We start from the raw sequence: 24,489 nt of genomic DNA on the forward strand, positions 1-24,489 counted from the left end.
GCAATCCCTACACAGCTTTAGGAAAGAGACCACACTGATATTGCTAGTGATTTCCTTGTTATTGGTGGGTGCTTTTTCTCATTTTTCTTATGTCCTGCAATGCAAAAATGACTGTCAAGGCTTGCCTTGAGCCCTGGATTCAGATAACAGTCCTCAGTTCAAGGTGCAATCTTTCAAGGACTGTTGTACACATAATAACATTCACCATGTGATGGACCTCCCTTCCTACCACAGTTGAAATGCATGTCAAAACACCTTTTCCACACTTTTAAGACACAGATGCACAAGTACATAAAAGATTTCCCAGTCAAGGAGGCTTTCATTCTTCTTTTTTTTTTTACTAAAAAGAAGTTCGTACATAATTATGCCAATTGAGTTCAAGAGCCCCACTGAGCTCCTGCATGGCTGTCAACCTTAATCTAATCTAACCTTGGATGCTGCTCAACCTCTTGGTGCCAGGATGGCATCCCCCCAGTGGTGCAAGTTTTTTTGATGTTTGCACTCAGCACACCACTCTAGGCCAGGGTGTTTGGATGGCACTCTCATGGGGTTTCCAGCTATGATCCACAGCCAGTGTGGTTGCTGCATGTTCAAGGTTCATATCAAAGATCGACTGGTGGTTTTCCGTCACCAGACTCTCTTTTTCAGACCACTGTCATTGCTGCCTGTGCATGACCCTTGTTGTGGATTCAGACTTCCAGATGGTGCCCATCCATTTGTCACTAGTCCTGTCCACCAGTTGCCCCAGGATCTGTGAGGGGAGACTGTGTCCTAGTCCCACTTACTTTCGTCCATATGCACCCGTCTGGGCAGATACATAACTTCTCATTCCTTTGGCTGTCACTCCTGGCAATGTCACAGATATCTCTTTGGCTACAGCATTATGGATGGTGACACCTGGGCTTTCACCCTGACATAATTTGGGCTACTACAGCAAGTGTAGTTGTGACAACATTCAAACAGTGTGCCTGCAACTACCTGAGGTAGCCACCAGGGGCAGACCTGGCACTGAATATTGCCACCGGCTTTGCCATGCACATGTAACACTACACCAGTAAGGGCATACGCAGGGCTGCTGGACCGCAGTTCTTAACTGTGCTCAAGACATGTGAACTACTTTCATTATATTCTGTTGCTGCCACTGTGTGACCTAATAAATTGTACCTCTTTTATCGCTGTATGTTTCGTTGCGTTCTGAGTAAGCTTTGCAATGGTGCAAGAAGCAAACTGGGGTAGTGCTTCTACATATTTCATTGTGAATGAGCATTTGAAAATGAAATTCATTGTTTCTCCTTTTGCTTTCCTACCCTCCGTTTCAGTTACTGTATCTTGAATGAAGATCTAGACATAAACTCTGGTGGCAGTGACAACCTTTACAAATGACCAGAATTTCTTTTCAGTTTTTCAAGGGATCTTTCAATAAGGTTTCACTACAGCAGTCATTGTAGGCTTCATACATAACCCTCGTGACTGCCAAATGTGTTTCATTCAGCAAAAAAAAAAAATTGAATGTGCTGGTTTATGTAATGGGCATTATTTTCGGTCTTTCTATGAATGTGGTGTCTGCATCCCATGCTAGTATCTGATGGCAGGTACTATGACGCATCCCCTTATTCAAGTGAACTTCTTTAATGGTTGAATTTGTTGAACCAACAAGACAATAATGCCACTGAAGGAGACATGCCCTTAAAACAAAATTCATTTTGCAGAGGCACAGACTTCCACTCACACCAAGTTTAAAAACAAATTTATTCATTTATTTATTTACAAAAAAAGAGAGTATTGTGCAGAAAAGATTGTAGTCAACTCTATGGCAGATTGTGACTGAATTTCCCACACTGCATGACATTACTTTTACATTCAAATATAAATAAAACTACAACTAAAAGTTCTTGAAAGAAATAATTTTCCCACTTCAGGCTGTTTTTATTTGAAACAACACTTCATTTCACTGACTATTGGCTAACTTCATACCCTAAGGCAATACCAAGTGACATAACAAAAAAATTGTAACTGAAATATATTGTCTGTTTAAAATAAGAAACAGTTTGATGATTTACATCAAGAAATTTAATGTGACTGTGATTCCAAGCATAAAAAGACTCTTTTGCCAGCAAAACATTTGACTTGATACTGATGTCTCGTATGTTACATTTTGTATGTGATACAGTGGATTATGTCTTCTACAGGCTTAGATTGCAAACAATATATTTATCTTATAGAAAACACAACAACATTACATTAAATGTTCTTCATTGGCATCGAGATGTTGATATGTTGATGGCAGTATCATGTTTATTTCAATAATATGTACAAAGTTCTCCTGTTGAAATATTATATCAGCAAATTAGCATAACACAAAATGGCATATTTTAAAAGATCCATTAAATTTACTATGTTTCACATTGGCAAAATATTCTTTCTCTCCTTATTGTCTTAACTGCTTGTGGTAAAATCAATTGTACAGCAATCCAAAAAAATGATGCATTGTTTAATTTATGTGATTGAGAAATAAATTCAGAATACTTGACAATTCTTTGAACTATTTGTAATCTGTTTGTGATAACACTAGCCAATAATGTCAGCAAACAAAAACATTTCATGTTTTAAAAATATGCTGCTTACCAATACTATTCACACCACTAATTGCTTATAATGATTGATTAGGAAATGTAAAGGTAAATACAGAAAACTTTTCTCTGAAAAGCACACTGCAGACAATTTATCTGAAAATATGTTTTGTGTTGAACTTCTTATGCATTTGACAACTGTGTTTCAGTGTTCTTTCAAGTGTCAGTTTTAGTATGCTTGAGCAGTAATATTTTAATCCAGCTGAAAATATACTTTTTCTTGAAAGTGCATTAATGATGAAATTACACTTTGACAAATAAATTAATACTTAATCTCAGAAATTATTTCAATATTCTAGCAGAGAAACATTCAAAGACTAGATCCAAGTCGATCCAATTCCTCCAAAAAATAGTCAATATCAGCATGTGTGACAGCAGAGTTCTGCACAACGAAACGGAAGAAGTTTGGCCAGTTTCGAAGTGGTTGATAGTTGATCATCATACTTCCTTTCTTCATCATTAATTCTTTTAACTTTGCAGCAACCTATATATGAAATATTATAAAAACAAAAGAATTGAATAAATTTCACACACACAAAAAATAAAGATATTAAACATTTCTAATATATTATTATATTTATTATCTTCTATCACCACACTGGAAATATTAGTTCATAATGTCATTGTAAGGGGGGGGGGGGTGTTATGCCATAATGTAAGTTCCTAAATTTACAAACAATGCATAACTTCACAAATCTACCTCCTGGGTCTTTACACTATAGAAAAACTTTCAATTCTTGAAAATAAGGTATAAAATGCACATCATACATTTTTATTTTTATTTCCCTTGATGTAAAAAAATGATATTAGTAATAAAACAAGTTTCAATGTAACATACTGAGACAATGAGAGTAATTACAAAAGTATCAGTTAGAAACTAATATCCCCTTATCTAAATCTTAATTCACATTAATTGAGCCCACAGTGCTGGGAACACATAGTAATATGTAATCTGTTCATTAGTTAATTAGTCTGTTAATTCTTTCATTGTCTTCTGTAGAGTCCATCATGCAGGGGAGTCAGAAATGAAGTAAAATAAACATCAATAAAGAGTGTGATGAAGCAAGCTGGGATAATTTTAATTCCCCTCTTGTTTTTCCGTCTGCCTCCTTAAATTCATTTTTTTTTTTTTTCATTTTTAACTAATTACCATTAACGTATGTGAGAATAACATGCAATTTCATAAAACAAAAAGGTTTTAAGGAAAATAATGCCAAGTTAAATTTTGTGCTTAGATTTATGTATGTAACTGATATTTCAATTTATTTTGACTATGCCTAGTTTGTATCTTTTGTTATAGGGTGAAATCAGTAATTGTTTCATAACTTAAATTCTATTGTTGACCTATAAACAAATACAAATTCTGTAATAATTGTAAACATTTGGAAGATGAAATACTAGTAATCTTAAAGTATATATTTGGATCTATTCGAAGACATGTTACAGAGGGGCCAAGACGGCGTCGAAGGTAAAAGAGAGAGGAGCCAAGATGGCGTCGACGGTACAAGTTCGAAATGTGTCTCTCCATAAAAACGTAAATTTTGCGACTGAAAAGAAATCGTGTGAAAACTGCAAGGGCGAAATTACGGAGCTAAATGAACGAATTAGTAGCCTACAGTTCGTAATCAGTGCCCTGAAAATGGATATTACTAAAATTCAAGAAAGGATAACAGAAGTGAACAAGCCACGTTTTCTGCAAGATAGTTCGACAGTTTCCGAAAAGTGGACAAAGGTGAAGTGCAGCGGCCGCAAACAAAAAGTACAAGATCAAGAGAATTGTGAAATAAATGTAAGCTTCGTGCACGACAACTTATTTCAAGTACTTTCCACAACAGGTTGTGGAAGTGCAGTGTCTAGTGATAGTGCTCATGAACCATGTGAAAAGCAAAAGGATCTTGTAAATAAGCCAGAAGAAAAGAATTCGTTGACGGAGAAAAATAAGAAATCCGATGTAAATTTAGTAAACAAACATTTGCCGACCTTATGTAGTTCCGATGGATTATCGGCTTGTGTGAAAAAGAAAGAGGAAATAAACAGCGCTGTTAGGCATACATTATGTAGCTCCAAAACAATTACAAAAATCGAAATATATTCAGACAGCCAAGGGCGAAACATAGCTACTGACTTCCGTAATAAAAGCAATGGGAACTTAACTTCCATGGTGAAGCCAGGTGCGAAATTTCACAGCAACTGCAATAAGCCACGAAAAAATTCCCACATTAAGCAACAAAGACTTTGGCGTTTTCCTGGCGGGAACAAACGACGTCGCAAGAAACGAAAAACAAGATTTGTTGCTTTCACTAAAAAGGCGACTGTATGTACCAAGATGTACTAACGTCAAATTTTCAGTAGCACATCGTTATGACCTAGCGGAATGGTCCTGCGTTAACAAAGAAGTGGAAAGTGTAAATAGTGAGATGAAACAGATATGCAAACGTTTCGAAAATGTGACTTTCATTGATGTAAGGAAACTAGGAAGGAGATTCAATACTAGACATGCTTTCCACTTAAATATATTAGGAAAAAATTTCGTAATTGCAAAAGTAATAGAAATAGTAAATGCCAAAACGAAAATAAGTTGTGACATTTCAAATGTAATTCCCCTCAAGGACAAGACCCACAAACCACTTGGTGAACCTGAAAATGAAGCATCAGCAGTACAAGACAAGTGTGATGTTCTGACATCGCAAGAAAATACCCCAAGTGCTAGCAGTTCACAAGGAAGCATGTCAATAACAACAGAAATAACACCTGAAGTATCAGAAACAGCTACACCATCCTCATCAACAGCAACAACAGCAACAGAAATGACAGCATCAATGACACCGGGAGCTACACCATCAGCTGCAGCAGCAGCAAGCAACTCACCATATCGCACTCAATGACTTACAAGGAGCAGAAAATCTGCCCTTCTGGAGGATTTTTGGTACCTCGCCAGGGCAAGGAACAGAGTATGACACCACAAAATGTAAATACAAATGTAACCAGTTCTCATCGTCATCACCTACAGATTCTAAGCTTAAACATTCAGTGTCTTAGAAATAAATCATTAGAACTTGAGGTAGCTATGAACAGTGCAATTATTGACTGCATGTGCATTGTGGAGCACTGGTGCAGACGTTTTCAACTAAGTAGCATTAATATTCATCCGTTTAAGTTGGCAAGCCAATATTGTAGAAAAAATACCAAGAATAGAAGTGTATGTATGTTTACCAAACCAAGTATCAGCTATAAAAGAAGATGTGGAGCTGAATCATTGAGTGTGGAAAATCATTTTGAAGCAGCAGCTGTACAGTTGAATGAAATACAGGGAAAAGTCATAGTCATAGGAATATACAGCCCACCTACTGGTGATGCAGACATATTCTTTAACCAATTAGAAATATTGCTTAACACTCTGTTCACAGATAGAGCCACTGTAGTTGAGTGTGGGAACTTCAATATTAATCTTATGAGTGAAAGTAGGCTAAAAGACCAGTTCCTAAATCTGTTATGTAGTATCAACCTGCTTCCACACATACACACTCACAAGAATAACAAATAATACAGTCAGTTTTATTGATAATATACTGTATTTTCAAATGTAGGACGCACAGAAGTTGAAGTAACAAATACTGATTTGGGATTATCAGACCACAATGCTCTTGTCCTCAAAATTCCTTCAAGGCCACTGAAAGAGAAAAAAACACACTTCATGTATAAAAGAAATTTTTCTACAGAGAACTGTGTAGAATTCATAAATATGCCAACTAATGAGGCTTGGGCAGAAGTACTATCCCTAACAAATACAAATGTTGCATATAACACATTTTCTTCCATTTTCATGGGATATTTTGAAATGTGTTTTCCAAAAAATCTGTCAAAAATCAGGTCACGTGGCAATACAAAGCCAAGTTCTTGGATCACAGCTGGCATCAAAACTTCCTGTGGAACTATAAAGAGAATAATTTCTAAAATGAAAACATCCACAGACCCACAATTCATAGAATATGTCAGGAATTACAAGAGGGTATATAAAAAAGTAATTGCTAAAGCAAAATTCATGAGTAATGATAGTTTTATAAGACAGTCTGAAAACAAATCAAAAGCCATATGGGGTATTGTGAAGACTGAAATGGGGAAGAGTTGTGAAAACCATGACATTAGCCTAAAAAAATTTAAAAATGTCAATATTAATAAACAAGATTTGCCAAATTATATTAACAATTATTTCATAAATGCAACAACTTCATTAAGCTTAAAATTTACAAACAAAGAAAAACCTGAATATCCGAAAACAGCTTGTAGGATGAGGATAGAGCCAACAAATGAGGGTGAAGTGTCGAAAGTGATACACAGCTTGCAACCCAAAATGTCGGCTGGCGTAGATGAGGTGCCTGTGTCAATCATAACAAGGACAACACCACAAATCACAAAGACCTTTGCACACATAGCCAATTTATCATTCAGTGAAGGAGCTTTTCCAGAAAGGCTGAAAATTTCGAAAGTGAAGCCATTATTTAAAAACGGCGACAAGTATAAGGTAGAAAACTATCGCCCAATATCTCTCCTCCCAGAATTTTCAAAAATATTAGAAAAACTGATGAAGCAGCGAATCAACAAATATCTAAATGACCATAATTTACTTAACAGAAATCAGCATGGCTTCCAAGCACGTAAAAATACCGAAACAGCAGTAATGTGCTACACTGAACAAATAATCAAAAATCTAGAAAAAGATTATAGTGTAGTAGGAGTACATTTAGACCTCTCCAAAGCTTCTAACACTGTGAACCAGAACATTCTTTTAGAAAAATTGGAAGCGTTGGGTATACATGGGATAGGGAAAAAAAAAGGTTTGAATTGTACCTGCAAAACAGAACACAGGTTGTAGGACTGACATCAACTTACTCCAACCACAAAATAAATTCAGTATCAGAGGCAAAAAATGTAGAAATAGGAGTACCACAAGGCAGCATCATAGGGCACATATTGTTTTTTGTCTATATAAATGATTTTCACACTTCAGATGATGCAGCCAAAGCAATGATATTTGCAGATGATACTAGTGTGATAATAAGTACACCAAAGCAATCGCTAGCAACAACTGCTGATAAAGTACTAAATTACATCCGCTCTTGGCTCATTGCAAACAGGTTGACATTGAATGTAAATAAAACAAATTATATGCAGTTAGGGAAAAGATGTCAAAATGTAAATCTCGATCTGGTGTGGGGTGACAAAGCCTTAGAAAGAGTGACATCCACAAAATTGCTGGGGATTCATGAGAATGAAAACTTAAATTTTAATGACCACATAATAAAACTTGCACAGAAACTTAATTCAGCATGTTTTGCCCTCAGAATTATTGCAAATGTTTGTACCTCAGAGGGTGCCAGAAAGGCATATTTTGGCTATTTTCAATCTCTTGCCACATACGGAACAGTATTCTGGGGTTCCACAACAGGGCACCTAAAACAAATTTTTTTGTTGCAGAAGAGGGCCATCCGAATAATAACTCTCAGTCACCCACAGACACACTGCAAACGTACATTCAGAAAGCTTAGAATACTTACTATACCATCATTATACATATACAAATGTGTATGTCAGGACCCACATTGCAGATTTTCAGACAAATGCCGACTTTCATAACTACAATACCCGTAATAGCACAGCACTCCATACTCAGCGAACAAAAAGAATGAATACACAAAGGCATGTGAGCCATATCGGTGGAAAACTGTACAACGCACTGCCAGTCAATATCAGGCAGTAAGAAGACGATAACAAATTAAAAAAAGTTTCTAGTGGAACAATGTTTTTATTCTGTAAATGACTATGTAGTCAATAGAGTTTTTCTGATGATATTTATAAAGGCAAAATGGAAAATACTCTATCTGTACCTAATCATTCATTACCTAATCATTCATTACATTTACATACTTAAAGGACAGCTGTTGTGTGATGTAAATATATACTTAAGCAATGTTGTGTATATAAGGACTTGGCGTTTAGGGAAGACAAAACTAAAGCCTTATGAAAAACAGACTATGCATTTAAAATAACAATTGGGGATGTACATAGGCTATATTAATTTCATTGTATTATTATTAACTTCATTGTATTATTTTGTTTTGTACTTTTTTTACGTATATATTGTTTGTGTCCCATTTCTTTGAAATGGCTTACATGTGCCCTTGACAACATCCATACAATATTTATTGTCAACGGATGGATAAAATAAATTAATAAAAAGCCAGCCCTTAATTCATTCCAAAGTAATTAATAGTGTTGTCAAAAGTATTGTTTGTGTAATGATATTTGTTAATTTCATTATTTAATCAAATAATTCGGCCTAACTCTTGCAGTAGAAGAAACTGTTAAAAAGAACCAGTTTTTCAATGTATTCAGTCAATTTAATGAGTTAAGTTTTAATTGTAAATTCTATAAATTAAACATCAAACAATGTGTAATTTCAGTAACTATTATTGTGATGATATATAAGGGCCCAATTTTTGGTCCTGAGACCAAAGAAACCAGTGTCGGTTAGAACAACAACACTGCATCAACTTAACTGTGAAATAAGTGTTACATCAATAGGCTGTAAGTTAAAGCAATGACAGTGTCTGTTCAATTTATTTGAAAGCCTGCTAAATGGGTGGTCAAGTTTTTACTGCTCATAGATATTCAACAGTAAACTATTGTAGCAGTATGTGGATGTAATGTGGGGGGGGGGGGGGGGGGGGGGGCGATGGGTTGTGTACAGTGAAAGTAAAGAACTGTGAAATGCAACTGTGCACCTGTTGGCTACATCATTTGCAGTAGTCAGTACTGCATTTCCACCCCCAATTTTTTCAGCCAGTAGAATGCTGCAAACAATCAAGTTACTCTCCATCCAGTCCAGATAACGATAACTACAGAAGATTATGAAACATTAATGTAGGATTCAGAAAAGTGAACCCCCCATCCTCACGCGTGCACACACACACACACACACACACACACACACACACACACACACACACACACACACACTACTGAAATACAAATTATCACTTGCCAAATCTTTTGCAGTGAAGTGCCACAGTCTGAAGCACTCATGCAAAGCAGTAGAGTTTACATAATCGTGGTGCTGAGTTATAGAAAATATTCAATCTTGTTTGTACTATTAATGAATGTTTCCTGTCCCATGGAATTTCCATCATTATGACATAGTAATATGAGCAATGCTCAACTTCTAGCTCTCCTACATTTGATTGGCCAGCCTCTAACCTTCCTATAATCTGACCATGTTTAAGCCCATCCAGATGTATTATTTGAGCCATCATGTTTCCCTATGACTTGAATACCATTTGGCAATTGTATAAAACAAATAATTAAATCCACTATACTTATGACTGTGCCTGCATTTATTGTTGTAGACAAACTAAGTGGTCCTACACTGGCATATCATATAAGCCTCATGTTTACATGTTAGTTTGCCACAGTGTAGTCTGCATGGTGTAAAGATTTTTTATTAATGCATAAGATCCATTAGCTTATGCAAAATGGTGTATTTTTTAACAATAATGTAAATTCTGTTTGCTGGAGTAAATCTAACTTCTCAGTATTTTGTTGTTCATTCTGAGGTGCAATATTTGTTATCACTGTAAGAAATTTACTTCAAAATGTCATCATTGCTGCCACAGCTGTTTCCTCAGATTTATTGTCATTATTATTATTATTATTATTATTATTATTATTATTCTCCTTCTTCTTCTATTATTAATATTATTATTATTATTATTATTATTATTATTATTACTCCTTTGAGTGCTGTCTTCTTGCAGAAGGTTGCAGGCCACCATCAAGCATTTTTCTCTTTTCTCAACTTTCCTAACCAAGTTGGTAATGTCCAAGATGTTGAGCCACCCTTAAGGATTCAGTGATGCCTAAATTGTCTTCCATTCACCCCCAAATGTCCCTTCTTTTTTCAGCGATAAGCTCCATGAAACTGTACTTTCCACATGAAAAATTGTTCGGAATACATTGTTAGTTAAGTACTTCTGCTGTCAGTCATGCGACCTGTACAGAAGACTCCTAATGTACTGTGATACATTCACATACTAAATACCTTAAGCCTGTTCATGGGTCTCTTTTTAACTGTCTAGACCTCATTCCATGCAGTACTACTCATAAGTACAACATAGTGTGTTGTACGTGTATTTTGCTTTTTTGGTACTTAACAGACTGGACTACTTTACAGCCCTAGTGGTAATGGAACTTGAGCTCTTGATTGCACTGTACAGTTTATACATTTCATATGTGATAATTTATTATTTAGTATAGAGTAGCTATTCATATTTCAATTTCTGGCTCCACAGTAGAAAAAGAAATTGAACATAATGTAGCAGTTGTCCTGTCATAATACTCTAGAAAGTTCCATTCATCTCATTACATTACTGAAAACTGGTGAACCTGGAGATGTAATATAAATGAATTTAACAAATTTTATGTAGTCTTCTGAGTTTTCTAAATGAAAAACATGACAGTATGCATTTACACATGACTTACAACATAAATATTTCTAGTCTAATGGAAATGTTTGGTATTAAATTTAAATAGTAAATAATGAATACCTTGTGCAAAGACTGGTGGAAATCATTTTGATTATCTAGGCCTTGCAGCCTCTTTGGAATGTACCAGAAGCAAACATTAATATATTCAGGTTCCAAAACCAGTTTAAATGCTTTGTGAGCCTTTATCTTTGTTGTAAGGTACTGTGAACAGTCCATCAAACTGTCTACATGTTGTTCAAATCCTTCAGAACCCTTTAAGAAAGAATAAAAATATCATTTTATTCCCAAGCATGTTACTACAAATATGACAAACAAATGACACAACAGAATATATAATGGCACTAATGTTTATTCATACTGAGTATTCACAAATATCATTAAATACGGTTCACCATCAATAGCACACTCTTACAAGAATGATGACATGGAAGGAAATTGTGGCAGTACAATTGGGAATTTCCCTGTTACTTCAGTTACATTTTATGTAACTACACACTGGGCACTCATGTACAGGTGAAAAATTATTATTTACTTTTCATTTTACAAGTATATGTACTAGCTGCATAGCTATAAAATTTTGTAGTTCTGTCCTCAAGCATAGAGCTTAAACCTCTTCAGAACAGAAAACAGTGTTTTTAATACACACATTCATTCATGTATCATGCTTGACTGATCCTGTAATGGTGGAGAACTATCATGACTGTGGAATGAGCAAATAATCACTTTAGTACATGGAGAGAGAAACTATGTCATCTATTATAATGGAAGAAAATATTGCTTCTGCATTCTGTATATGAGCAAATGTAAGTAATGCTCATTGTAATGATACAGATAAGAGTGGAATATGATACATTAACTTTAATAAAGAAATTGAATTACATAAATTTTTTATATTTACTGTAAAACACAGTCATTTCCAAAAGTCATTGTTTTATTAGTCTGCAAAAATACTGTATCAGATCAAATTAACTAAAAAAATACATACATAAAAAAAGTTTAGCGTCAGCTCAGTTCTGAGAGTTCTGGAACCAGTACAGAAAACTGGAATAGAGATCAACATAAACATCATTTCTGCCCTTTCTATTCCTCGTGAAAAAGCAAGACCTTCAGAGGTAGTGGTCCAGATTGCTGCACACACCAGTAGCTCTAATACCCTACTGCATTAATGCATACCTGTATTCATCATGGCATACTATCCACAAGTTCATTAAGGCACTGTTGGTCCAGATTGTTCCACTCCTCAGTGGTGATTTGGAATAGATCACTCAGGTTGGTTGGTGGGTCACATAATCCATAAAGAGCCCTTTTCAATCTATCCCAGGCATGTTCAATAGGGTTCATGTCTGGAGAACATGCTGGCCACTCTATTTGAATGATGTCATTATCCTAAAGGAAGTCATTCACAAGATGTGCATGATGGGGGCACAAATTGCCATCCATGAAGATGAATGTCTCGCCAATATGCAGCTGATATGGTTGCACTATCACTTGGAGAATGGTATTCACGTATTGCACAGCCATTATGGCGCGTTCCAGGACCACCAGTGTCATACATCAGCCCCACATAATGCCACCCCACAACTGCAGGGAACCTCCACCTTGCTGCACTCACTGGACAGTGCATCTAAGGCATTCAGCTTGATCAGATTGCCTCCAAACATATCTCCGATGATTGTCTGGTTGACGGCATATGTGATCTCATCAGTGAAGAGAATGTGATGCCAATTCAGAGTGGTCCATTTGGCATGTTGTTGGGCCCATCTGTACCATGCTGCATGGTGTCATGGTTGTAAAGACAGACCTCACCATGGACGTCTGGAATGAAATTGCCCATCATACTGCCTATTGCACACAGTTTGAGTTGTAACACAACATCCTGTGGCTGCACAAAAGGTTTTATTCAACATGGTGGCGTTGCTGTCAGGGTACCTCCAGGCCATAATTCGTAAGCAGTGGTCATCCACTGCAATAGTAGCCCTTGGGGGCCTGAGTGAGGCATGTTATGAACAGTTCCTGTCTCTCTGTATCTCCTCCATGTTTGAACAACATTGCTTTGGCTCACTCCGAGATGCCTGTACACTTCACTTGTTGGGAGCTCTTGCTGGCACAAAGTAACAATGCAAACATGATCGAACTGCAGTATTGACCATCTAGGCAAGGTTGAACTACAGGCAACATGAGCCGTGTACCTCCTTCCTGGTGGAATAACTGGAACTGATCAGCTATTGAACCCCCACCATCTAATAGGCGCGGCTCATGCATGGTTTTTTACATCTTTGGGTGGCTTTAGTGACATCTCTGAACAGTTAAAGGGGTTGTATCTGTGATACAATACCAACAATCAACCTCTATCTTCAGGAGTTCTGGGAACTGGGGTTAAAGAAATCTTTTTTGATGTGTATATTTACAAAATTTCATCAAGACAAATAACTGTATCATTTTGTTAATCTTGTGTCAAAGGCTCAGGGAAATTATTAATAATAATAACCACTGAGTAACTGAAATGCAAAATAACTTTTTTTCTGTAGTAACTCTTTAAGAAATGTATTTCTCTAATCAATTTAAAACTGTTTTAATATCTAAACTCGCCTTTCATAAAATTTGTAACCATATTTAATAGTATCAAACAATATATTCAGACTACTAAAAATTTATAACTGTTAGCTGTAATTCCAATTATTCACTTATCTAAATGGTATTATGTATATGGCTTTTGTTGAATGCTACTTGTACCACAGTGGAGTGCCCCCCCCCCCCCCCCCCCTAATTTAGTGCAGTGGTAGCTGCCGTATGTTCAAAGTTACAGCAAGTGGTCAGTTTAGTTGTTGTCAGATCCTGTTAAACTCAATACTGTGAAAAGCTATGTTTTTTTTTATGTCTAGTGAAATTGAATACAAAAAATGAAAAATATTGTGAAACATTTGTCTGGTTATTAGGGTAGGCAAATGATAGAATTACACTTTTCACAACAAAGAACATTTTAAAAACTTCCTAGTTACATGTTTGTCATTTGCAGTTTCACTTCACAGTAAAGTACTGGCAGTTGTCCCAACATAATCACCCTACATTTTTAAGTATATTTTCTGGTAAATGTTAATTAAATTTACCCTTACATGTTTGCTAATGAATGCCCTAACACTTCAATGAAAACGTTGGAAAGTTTAAAAACCACTAATTGTATGCATATTATAAAACTGAAAGACTCTGCACCAATATCCTGCTTTCAATTCAAACCATTGTTCAAGCATTCAATGTCAGTGGACTGATGTATATCCTGATCTCTGATCCTTCCGATGTGCTGTAAGTGGAGGTGAACCAGTAAAGTGGTGGCTTCCATACTCTGTTGTCAGGAAGTGGTTCTGTATGAAGTACCAGACCACTGGATGTTGTTCAGCACTGAACTGGTAACTGATTTGGGACACTGTGGCCTGTCTGTTCACTGTTACAATCCAAAACTGTCAATGCGAACCACTGTCATCAATACAGTTTCGCCCACAACAGCTGACTTTTGCTTGCAATGGCTTTCTCTGAGCCTTGGAACTCATGGAATAACCCTGACATGCCTGCTGCACAATCTTGATGCAGGAGTGGCCCAAGCACAACATTCTCACAGTTTAGATGTAACCAAATGTCCTGATTCCAGTCATCTAGCCCATTGCCTACATTTTATTGCCATTCTAATGGCCAGTAAAAGCCGTAAAAACCTTCAAGATACACGAAATAAAAACTCTCCCCCCCCCCCCTCTCACTCTCTCTCTCTCTCTCTCTCTCAAGTAGGAACTATATCTCTCTCTCAAGTAGGAACTACTTCTAATTCAGTTTCCCATGGCATATTTTCTAAGAACAACAAAAGGTACTAGGCTACTACTTACATCACTCATACAGCCTCTTGTATCTATCATAAATAATTATCATAATTTAATTTGCGATGTATCTCATAAGAATCCTACCTTTGCTTTCCACATAAGCCAGAAATGCATGACATCAGGACGACGACCACACTGAAGATATTTATCTCCAATATCATAACTTGTGTCATAAAATTTGTCTTTTTGGAAGAGATAGGCTGCTTCACGAGCATGGCAGGATTTCAGTAAACCAGGGTGGCGTACAAGAAGAACTGAACATTGTTGTGGAGATGCCAAAAGCTTGTGAGGATTCCATACTACTGAATCTGCTCTGCAAATCAATAGATAATATACTTGCAAGAATACTTAAAAATTATTTGAGTTCTCTCTCTCCCCCCCCTCTCTCTCTCTCTCTCTCTCTCTCTCTCTCTCTCTCTCTCTCTCTCTCTCTCTCTCTCTCTCGCACACACACACACACACACACACACACTTTTGGTGGTCATGGCAAATGGTGACACTCACTTTGTGTATCATTTGTGTGTGTGTGTGTGTGTGTGTGTGTGTGTGTGTGTGTGTGTGTGTGTGTGTGTGTGTTGGAGAAATAGTAGTTTTTTTTTGAAACTGTTTTTGCCAATCTTTCAGCCACATGGCATTGAGTCTGTACTTAATTTTGTTTATTATTTCCAAAATATTCTATTTTTTAACTTGACTGGACATTTCGTTTGGTTCATAACTCAACATATATTGCTATCAAAGAATTGTTATTTATTGGTCTTGAAGGTATTTCTCAGTTCAGCTGAAGAAGTTTTGTGCTAAAAATTGGTATATTCTACTGCGTAAGTGTATGTCAGTAAGTATCTGTGCAACTTCCTGAACAGATTGTGTTATGTCTGACTACACATCTGGGAATTTTGCATTTTATTCACTATATTAGTGTCTTCAATGGGGCAAGAAAGACATCCACATCACACTGACTGCAAGGACACTGATGACTGTTGGACAGACAAGAGACTTCTTATCAATCCTCTCAGATTTCCAATCAATAGAAAGTCTTTCACATATTTTATAATATGGAGATACTTATAGTACACTGAAAAGGCCAGAATAAAGTATCAAAATTCTATTTTAGACCAGCCAACCCACCACCTAGTCAACACAAAAAGTAAAGATGAAGTGGGCCAAACTTCTAAGTATCTTTCTACAATCAAAATAAAAGGTAGATTGCTTCTTACCATAAAGTTGACACATTGAGTTACAGACAGGCACAATTAATTAAAAGACATTTACACATTAGCTTTCAGCCACAGCCTCCATCAGAAAAAGAAACACAAAACACAGTCATTCACACACGCAAACACACTTCATGCCCTCATGACTGCCATCTTGAGCTTGGACCAGAATGCCAATGAATTGACTCTCAAAACATGTAATCTGAAATGATGCAATTCTCCATCACTTACTTTCTGTATAATGCATTCTGGAAAGTAATATCAAAGGTGTTTTTCATGAATTATGGCACTATTGTGTTATGTTGGCAATTTCAGAGCTGCTGCATTGTGTAAGTGATGTGTGGTTTCCACATAAGGAAATAAAAAAATGCAGCAGCTCACACATAACATCACACATAAATACTATGATAAATTAAAAATGCACTCAATTATGGTAATTGTTTCCCAGAATGTGCCTTCCAGGGAATATATTGGAAAATTGTGACTGGCAACAGCACATGTTATTTTATAACAAACAAAACCAATGTTCTTAGAGTCCACACCTAAAGGATAAAGTGAAAATGGATAGACTAGTGCATCTCAACAGGCTGTCCTAAAGGGATTTGACTAGTTAGTTTCAAAAGTTTTTTTGTAATGGGAGGTGTCAATGTAAGTTTATAAAAATATGGGACTGGAAACTTACTGAATGCACTGTACCACAATACTTGAAGATTCTTGTATCCCTACCCTGGATGTAAAGTCAAATTTATGACAAAATGTTTCATTTGAATATCACTACTATCACTAAATCTGTGAAGTGTAGCAAAATTATATTATTTCATAAGTCTCGTTTTTAAGTAGTTAAGACAAGCCCTGTGCCAATTAGGACTGCATGACTTTTTAAGACCAAAAAATTTTTGTTGCTGAGAGGAACAAAGTTTTCTCCAGAAAAAGAAAAAACACACACTCACACACACACACACACACACACATATTTATTCATACAATCAAGCATATCTCATGAAACCAAGACCATCATCTCCAGCAGCTCAGAATGGTATGCAACTGTCACATAGAACGGAAGCAACAATCAGGAAGCGGTGGGTAAGAGGGAGAGATAAAGGGTATGGTTGAGGAGAGAAAAGAGTGCTGTATGGCAGAGCATGCAGGGACTATATTTTCAACAGGTGCAGCTTTGCGAGCTGTGGGGCATGGAGAGGGGGGGTGGGGGGCAAAAAAGGAGAGGACTGGGGAAAGGGAAAGATGGATGGGTGCATTGGCAGAGGGCAGCACAGCCGGGGGGAAGAGGATGAGAATAGGCAGGAGGTGATAGGGCAGAGGAGTGGAAACTGTTGGATGGAAGATGTGGAGACAGTAGTTTAGTATAGATTGAGGTTGAGATAATTTCAGGAGTGGAAAACATGTTGTAAGAATAATGCCCATCTGCGGAGTTCAGAAAAGCTGGAGGTGGATGGGAGGATCCAGATGGCCTGGGTTATGAGACAGACACTGAAAGCAACGGCATTATGTTCAGCTGCATTTGTGCCACAGGGTGGTCTACTGTGTTGCTGGCCATAGTTTGGCAGTGGCCATTCATCTTGGCGTATAATTGGTTAGTAGGAATTTCTTTTTAGTCATCAGTCTTCTGATTGGTTTGATGAGCCTACCATGAATTCCTCTGCTGCGCCAGCCTCTTCATCTCAGAGAAGCACTTGCAACCTATGTTCTCAATTATTTGTTGGATGTCCTCCAATCTCTGTCTTCCTTTACAGTTTTTGCCTTATAAGGTCCCTCTACTACCATGGAAGTCAATCCCTGATGTCTCAACAGACGTCCTGTCATCTTGTCCCTTCTCCTTGTCAGTGTTTTCCACATATTCTTTTCTTCTCCAATTCTGTGCAGAACCTCCTCATTCCTTATCTCATCAGTTTACTAATTTTCAACAATCCTTTGATACTGTTCTGTTTTGGTTTTACCACAGTCTTTGTTTGGGTTCCGTACAATGCTGTGCTCCACATGTACATTCCCAGAAATTTCCTCCTCAAATTAAGGCAGGTTTGATACTAGTAGACTTCTCTTGGCCAGAAATGTCCTTCCTACCAGAGCTAGTCTGCTTTTGATGCCTTTCTTGCTGTGTCCGCCATGGATTATTTTGCTGCCTAGGTAGCAGAATTCCTTAACATTATCTTAACATCAATCCTGATGTTAAGTTTCACAATGTTCTCATTTCAGCTACTTCTCATTACTCTTGTCTTTCTTCAGTTTATTCCCAGTCCATATTCTGCACTCAACCTCTGTGATTGCCTTTTTAGAGATGTTCACTCCTCTTCTACTGAACCACCTACTGAGCTATTCCTTATTGTTGTATTTATAGCCTAAGATACCTTCAAGCATATCTGTTCATTCCTTAGTACTTTCAAGTACCATTTCTTTGTACATTGATTCTTCCTGAGTAATTCTTAAACTTCAGCCTAGTCATCATCATTACTAAATTGTGATCTGAGTCTGTACCTGCTCCTGGGTATCTCTTACAATCCAGTATCTGATTTTGAAATCTCTCTGTCTGATCATGAAGTAACTTAACTGAAATCTTCTTGTACTTCCCAGCCTTTTCCAAATACCTTGTGATTCTTGAACAGAGTATTCTCAATTATTAGCTGAAATTTATTGCAGAACTCAATTATTATGTCACCAGACTCATACATTCTACACACCAACATGAACAATTGTTTTGTTGACAGTTCCCCCTTTGAAATTATGCCTTATTTGATCTTCAGTTCTCCAAAGCTCTCTTAAATTGTGATTCTGTATTCCTGATTTCCCTTAACATTTTTGTACTTCTTTCTTTCATCAATCAATTGTAGTATTTCTTCAGTTACCTATGGTTTCTTTGCAGCTACCTTCTTTGTACCTACATTTTTCTTTCCAACTTCTGTGATAGCACTCTTTAGAGATGTCTATACTTCTTCAACTGTACTGCCTACTGAGCTATTCCTTATTGCGGTATCTATAGCCTTAGAGAACTTCAAGCATATCTTGTCATTCCTTAGTACTTCCGTATCTCACTTATTTTCATATTGATTATTCCTGATTAATCTCTTTAAATTCAACCTTCTTTTCATAGATACTACTTTGTGATCTGAGTCTATAACTGCTCCTGGGTATGCTTTAGAATAGAGTATCTTATTTTAGAATTTCTGTGTGACCATGATGTAATCTAATTGAAATCTTCCTGTATCACCCAGCATTTTCAAAGTATACCACCTCCTCTTGTGATTCATGAACACAGCATTTGCTATTACTAGCTAAAATTTATTACAGAACTCAGTTCGTCTTTTTCCTCTCTCATTCCTTGTCCTGAGCCCATATTGTACTGTAACATTTTCTTCTATTTCTTTCCCTACAACTGCATTCCAGTCCCCCATGACTCTCCCTGACGTTTTCATCTCTCTTTATGCACTGCATTACCCTTTGAGTATCTTCATATACTTTCTCTCTCTCTTCATCTTCAGCTTGTAACATCGGCATCTATACCTGGACTATCATTGTCAGTGTTGTTTTGCTGTTGATTCTGATAAGAACAACCCTATCACTGAATTTTTCTGCCCTACCTTCCTGTTCATAACGAATCCTACTCCAATGACACCATTTTCTGCTGCTGTCGATATTATCCTGTACTAATATGATCAGTAATCCTTGTCTTCTTTCCATTTCAATTCCTTGACCACCACTGTATCTAGATTGAGCTTTGGCATTTCCCTTTTCAGATGTTCTAGCTTCCTTACCATGTTGAAGCTTCTGATGTTCCATGCCCTGACTCATAGAATGCTACCCGTTCATTGGTTATTGAATATTATGAGAAGGAAAGTTGCTACTCACCATATAACGGAGATGCTGAGTCACAGATAGGCACAAAGAAATGACTCACAATTATAGCTTTTGGCCATTAAGGCTTTCGTCAACAATAGACACACATACGGACACTCACTCACTCACACACACACACACACACACACACACACACACACACACACACACACTCAAGCAACCGCAACTCACAAACACGACAGCATCACAGGCAACTGTTGGATGGTTTCAGTCGCCTGAGACTGCAGTCTTGGCATGGCCATGAGGACCTGCATTGCACCTTCCTGTGCTAAACTGGTTATGAGTCATCTAGAGGAGCCATTCCTAGCCTCCCAAAATGCAAGACCGCTATTCTGCACCAGGTTCATTAATGACATCTTCATGATCCACTCTCAGGGCCAACACACCCTATTCTCATTCCTTCACAATCTCAATACCTTCTCTCCCATCCACTCCATCTGGTCTCTCTCAACCCAGTGTCCCACCTTCATGCATGTTGACCTCTTCTTCTCTGATGGCACCATCCACACCTCTGTCCACATTAAACCCCCCAACCATCAACAGATCCTGCATTTCAACAGCTATCATCTCTTTTACATGAAAAAAATCCCTCCCATATTTCCTGGCCAACCAGGGATGCTATATCTGCAGTGACTAGAATTCCCTTGCCCAGTTTGCTGAGGATCTCAGTATGACCTTCAGAGACAGGCACTATCTGCCAGACTTAGTCCACACAGCCACAGCTGCAAAATACTAACACGAATTATTTACAGACGAATGGAAAAACTAGTAGAAGTCGACCTCGGGGAAGATCAGTTTGGATTCCGTAGAAATACTGGAACACGTGGGGCAATACTGACCTTACGACTTATCTTAGAAGAAAGATTAAGGAAAGGCAAACCTAAATTTCTAGCATTTGTAGACTTAGAGAAAGCTTTTGACAATGTTGACTGGAATACTCTCTTTCAAATTCTAAAGGTGGCAGGGGTAAAATACAGGAGCGAAAGGCTATTTACATTTTGTACAGAAACCAGATGGCAGTTATAAGAGTCGAGGGACATGAAAGGGAAGCAGTGGTTGGGAAGGGAATCAGACAGGGTTGTAGCCTCTCCCCGATGTTGTTCAATCTGTATACTGAGCAAGCAGTAAAGGAAATAAAAGAAAAATTTGGAGTAGGTATTAAAATCTATGGAGAAGAAATAAAAACTTTGAGGTTCGCCGATGACATTGTAATTCTGTCAGAGACAGCTAAGGACTTGGAAGAGCAGTTGAATGGAATGGACAGTATCTTAAAAGGAGGATAGAAGATGAACATCAACAAAAGCAAAACGAGGATAATGGAATGTAGTCGAATTAAGTCAGGTAATGCTGAGGGAATTAGATTAGGAAATGAGACACTTAAAGCAGTAAAGGAGATTTGCTATTTGGGGAGCAAAATAACTGATGATGGTTGAAGTAGAGAGGATATAAAATGTAGACTGGCAATGGCAAGGAAAGCATTTCTGAAGAAGAGAAATTTGTTAACATCGAGTATTGATTTAAGTGTGAGGAAGTCATTTATGAAAGTATTTGTATGGAGTGTAGCCATGTATGGAAGTGAAACATGGACGATAAATAGTTTGGACAAGAAGAGAATAGAAGTTTTCGAAATGTGGTGCTACAGAAGAATGCTGAAGATCAGATGGGTAGATCACATAACTAATGAGGAAGTATTGAATAGGATTGGGGAGAAGAGAAGTTTGTGGCACAACTTGACCAGAAGAAGGAATTGGTTGGTAGGACATGTTCTGAGGCATCAAGGGATCACCAATTTAGTATTGGAGGGTAGTGTGGAGGGTAAAAATTGTAGAGGGAGACCAAGAGATGAATACACTAAGCAGATTCAGAAGAATGTAGGTTGCAGTAGGTACTGGGAGATGAAGAAGCTTGCACAGGATAGAGTAGCATAGAGAGCTGCATCAAACCAGTCTCAGGACTGAAGACCACAACAACATGATGGAATAGGCCGTAGCCTAATGTTAACAATTTGTCTGGTGTTACTGTCTCGTTTTTTCCTCATTAGGAATATGCTGCTGTTTACTTTGGAACAAATTTTATTGATATGATAGTCCCAACTTATTTGCCTATCAGTTCTAACTTACTTTAATTATACTTATTATACTTTTTATAATTAGGCCCAGAGGACTGCATGACATCACAGTGCAGGCTCTCCATTTGCTTCTATCTCCTGCTATCTGTCTCCAGTTCTCCACACCCCACGGCTGTAGCAAGTCTTGTCTTACTCCATCCATCCACCCATCCCCTCCTAGGTCTTCTAACAGCCACAAATTTATAGTTCTCTACTTTTAGAATTGAGTCTCCAATCTTAAGACAAATTTTGTTTGGCTGCAGTGAACCATTTACACGTATCTGCTTGTATGTGTTCTTGTTTGTCCTTAGAAACTGTTTCACTGAGACATTCATTTGCTTTTTTTTGTTAAGAATGCTTACAGCTTCAGAAAAAAAGTGTCAGTTGTGAAATTATTTAATGTTAATGATGTGTTTCACCCTTTTGGGGTATCATCAGATTGTCTACAAAAACAAGAAACCAAGAAGCACTGTAAAAGCCACACTTGGCACAGTGTCTCTGTTGGCAGGCACGCAAACATTACTATGACACATTGAGATATAGGTGACACATACAGTGCAGCAAGAAGTACCCAGGTGGTGCACATGACTGGCTTAAGACACATTTTTGAAAAACAAAAGAGAATAAAACTAATAATGAAATGCAAAACAATGCAGACACATAAAACCAAAAATTAAATAAAAACACAAAGAATAGGATAAATCATTATATGAAAAACAACAAATCAAAATATATCATTAAAACTCTGTCAGCTGAAGTAAAACAATTAAATTTTGGAGCAAATTCATAGTGTATGCATTCTGAATCAATAAATCTTCAAAATACCAGAATTGGGGCAGTCTTAAGCATCACAAACAAGAGACAAAAGTATTCTTAGTCATTAAAATAAAGAAACATAAGACATAAAATGTAAAGTCATCTACAGTAAACAAGCTGTTAAAAAGTCTCCTTTAAAACATAGTTCACCCAACTTCACAACAAAAACCAACAAATTGAGAGTGATGCAGTGGACATAAAATAATCATTGCAGCAACATTCAGAACACTGATGTTTCATGATGCATGGATTTTATATCTGGTTACCTTGGTGTCTGTTTTACATTATATATGGTTTTATAACTAACATGTGATGTATCCAGCTACTTTTACATAAGTTTTTATTATTTTAGTTCATGTTGTCTGCATAGCTATGCAAGATAGGACCATGCCATTTTCCTCAATTTGTATCTAACTGATGGATTTCTTGTTTTTGTAAACAATCTAATGATGCCCCAAAAGGGTTATATGAATCATTGACATTAAATAATTTTGCGACCGAGACTGTTTTTGTTCTGAAACACTTTTAAACCAGTTGCTATAACAGCCTGACATGATGAAATGGGAAAATTTTTTAAACTTCCAGTTATTAGTCTTCCATTGCTCCTGTACTTACTGTAATGTCCACTGTGTTTGATGTTTTGTTGAGTGGCAGTTGGGAGCAGGTCATGGCCAGGATGTCACGGACCACCACCCAAGGATATGGGTGAGTAGGCTCTTAGTGAATGCGTGCCTGTCTGTAGCCCAGCATTATTAAAAAATCGAAATTTTTTTGTTCAGTAATACATAGATAAGCAACAGCATCCCCAGCTGCAGGAAGACAGGAGCAGTGCACACCCCGCCTGGAGGGTGCTGACACCAGTGGTCAGCCAATGTGGACACTGCTGTGATGACAAGGAGTGTCAAAAGGCTGCTGAGGCAGCAAGATGGCTGGCCATCAACTGCGTTAGCAGTGGCAGCTGGAAGCTTTGCATGCAGTCTGTGGAGTTGCACTGACTCATGCTGTGGCCACTGGGCAGTAGAGTGGCCAGCAGCAGTGCAGTCCACCCATAAGAGCAGGTGGTGGGCAGCTGAAACTGTGCCCCCTACGATGTTAGAAGAGTGGCTGCACATCCCTGGATGGGAGCCAGAGACCTGCAGTACAGAAGGTAGCAGCAGTTGTAGTAGGGCTCCCAAGTAATCCACTGATCAAAGACATCTAAGTCTTCCCCATCAGATATTCATGAATGGCAGTCCTGTGTACATCAGTCTCTTTGTTCCCAGGATGGAACTTACTGGTCCATAGAAGCTAGACAGCTAGAGGAGATGATAGTAATCAATCATAGGTCCTTCCTTCAGGCTAGTTGGCTGGAGACTAACATAAATCCATTGAAAAATGAGCAATATTTGTATGAGATTGGCCTGTGCTTGTTTTGCTGCTGTACTGTTTTCTTCACCATAACACATAACATTG

The 24,489-nt window shown here is 37.5% G+C and overlaps 1 protein-coding gene across 1 annotated transcript in view; it reads right to left on the bottom strand.

Moving 5' to 3' along the window:
• Positions 1 to 1,736: 1,736 nt before the first annotated feature.
• Positions 1,737 to 24,489, bottom strand: part of LOC126348887 (cysteine sulfinic acid decarboxylase-like) — a 117,938-nt gene continuing 95,185 nt past the window's right edge. Inside the window, exons 5-7 of the mRNA XM_050002391.1 lie at positions 15,121 to 15,349; positions 11,231 to 11,422; positions 1,737 to 3,114 (exon numbers count right to left, since the gene is read on the bottom strand). Of these exons, the coding sequence (XP_049858348.1) occupies positions 2,941 to 3,114; positions 11,231 to 11,422; positions 15,121 to 15,349 (595 nt within the window). The 3' untranslated portion in view covers positions 1,737 to 2,940. The remainder of the gene's footprint in view (positions 3,115 to 11,230; positions 11,423 to 15,120; positions 15,350 to 24,489) is intronic.

This window comes from Schistocerca gregaria, chromosome 1 (assembly GCF_023897955.1).
Source record: "Schistocerca gregaria isolate iqSchGreg1 chromosome 1, iqSchGreg1.2, whole genome shotgun sequence".
Classification (NCBI taxonomy): Eukaryota; Metazoa; Arthropoda; class Insecta; order Orthoptera; family Acrididae; genus Schistocerca; species Schistocerca gregaria.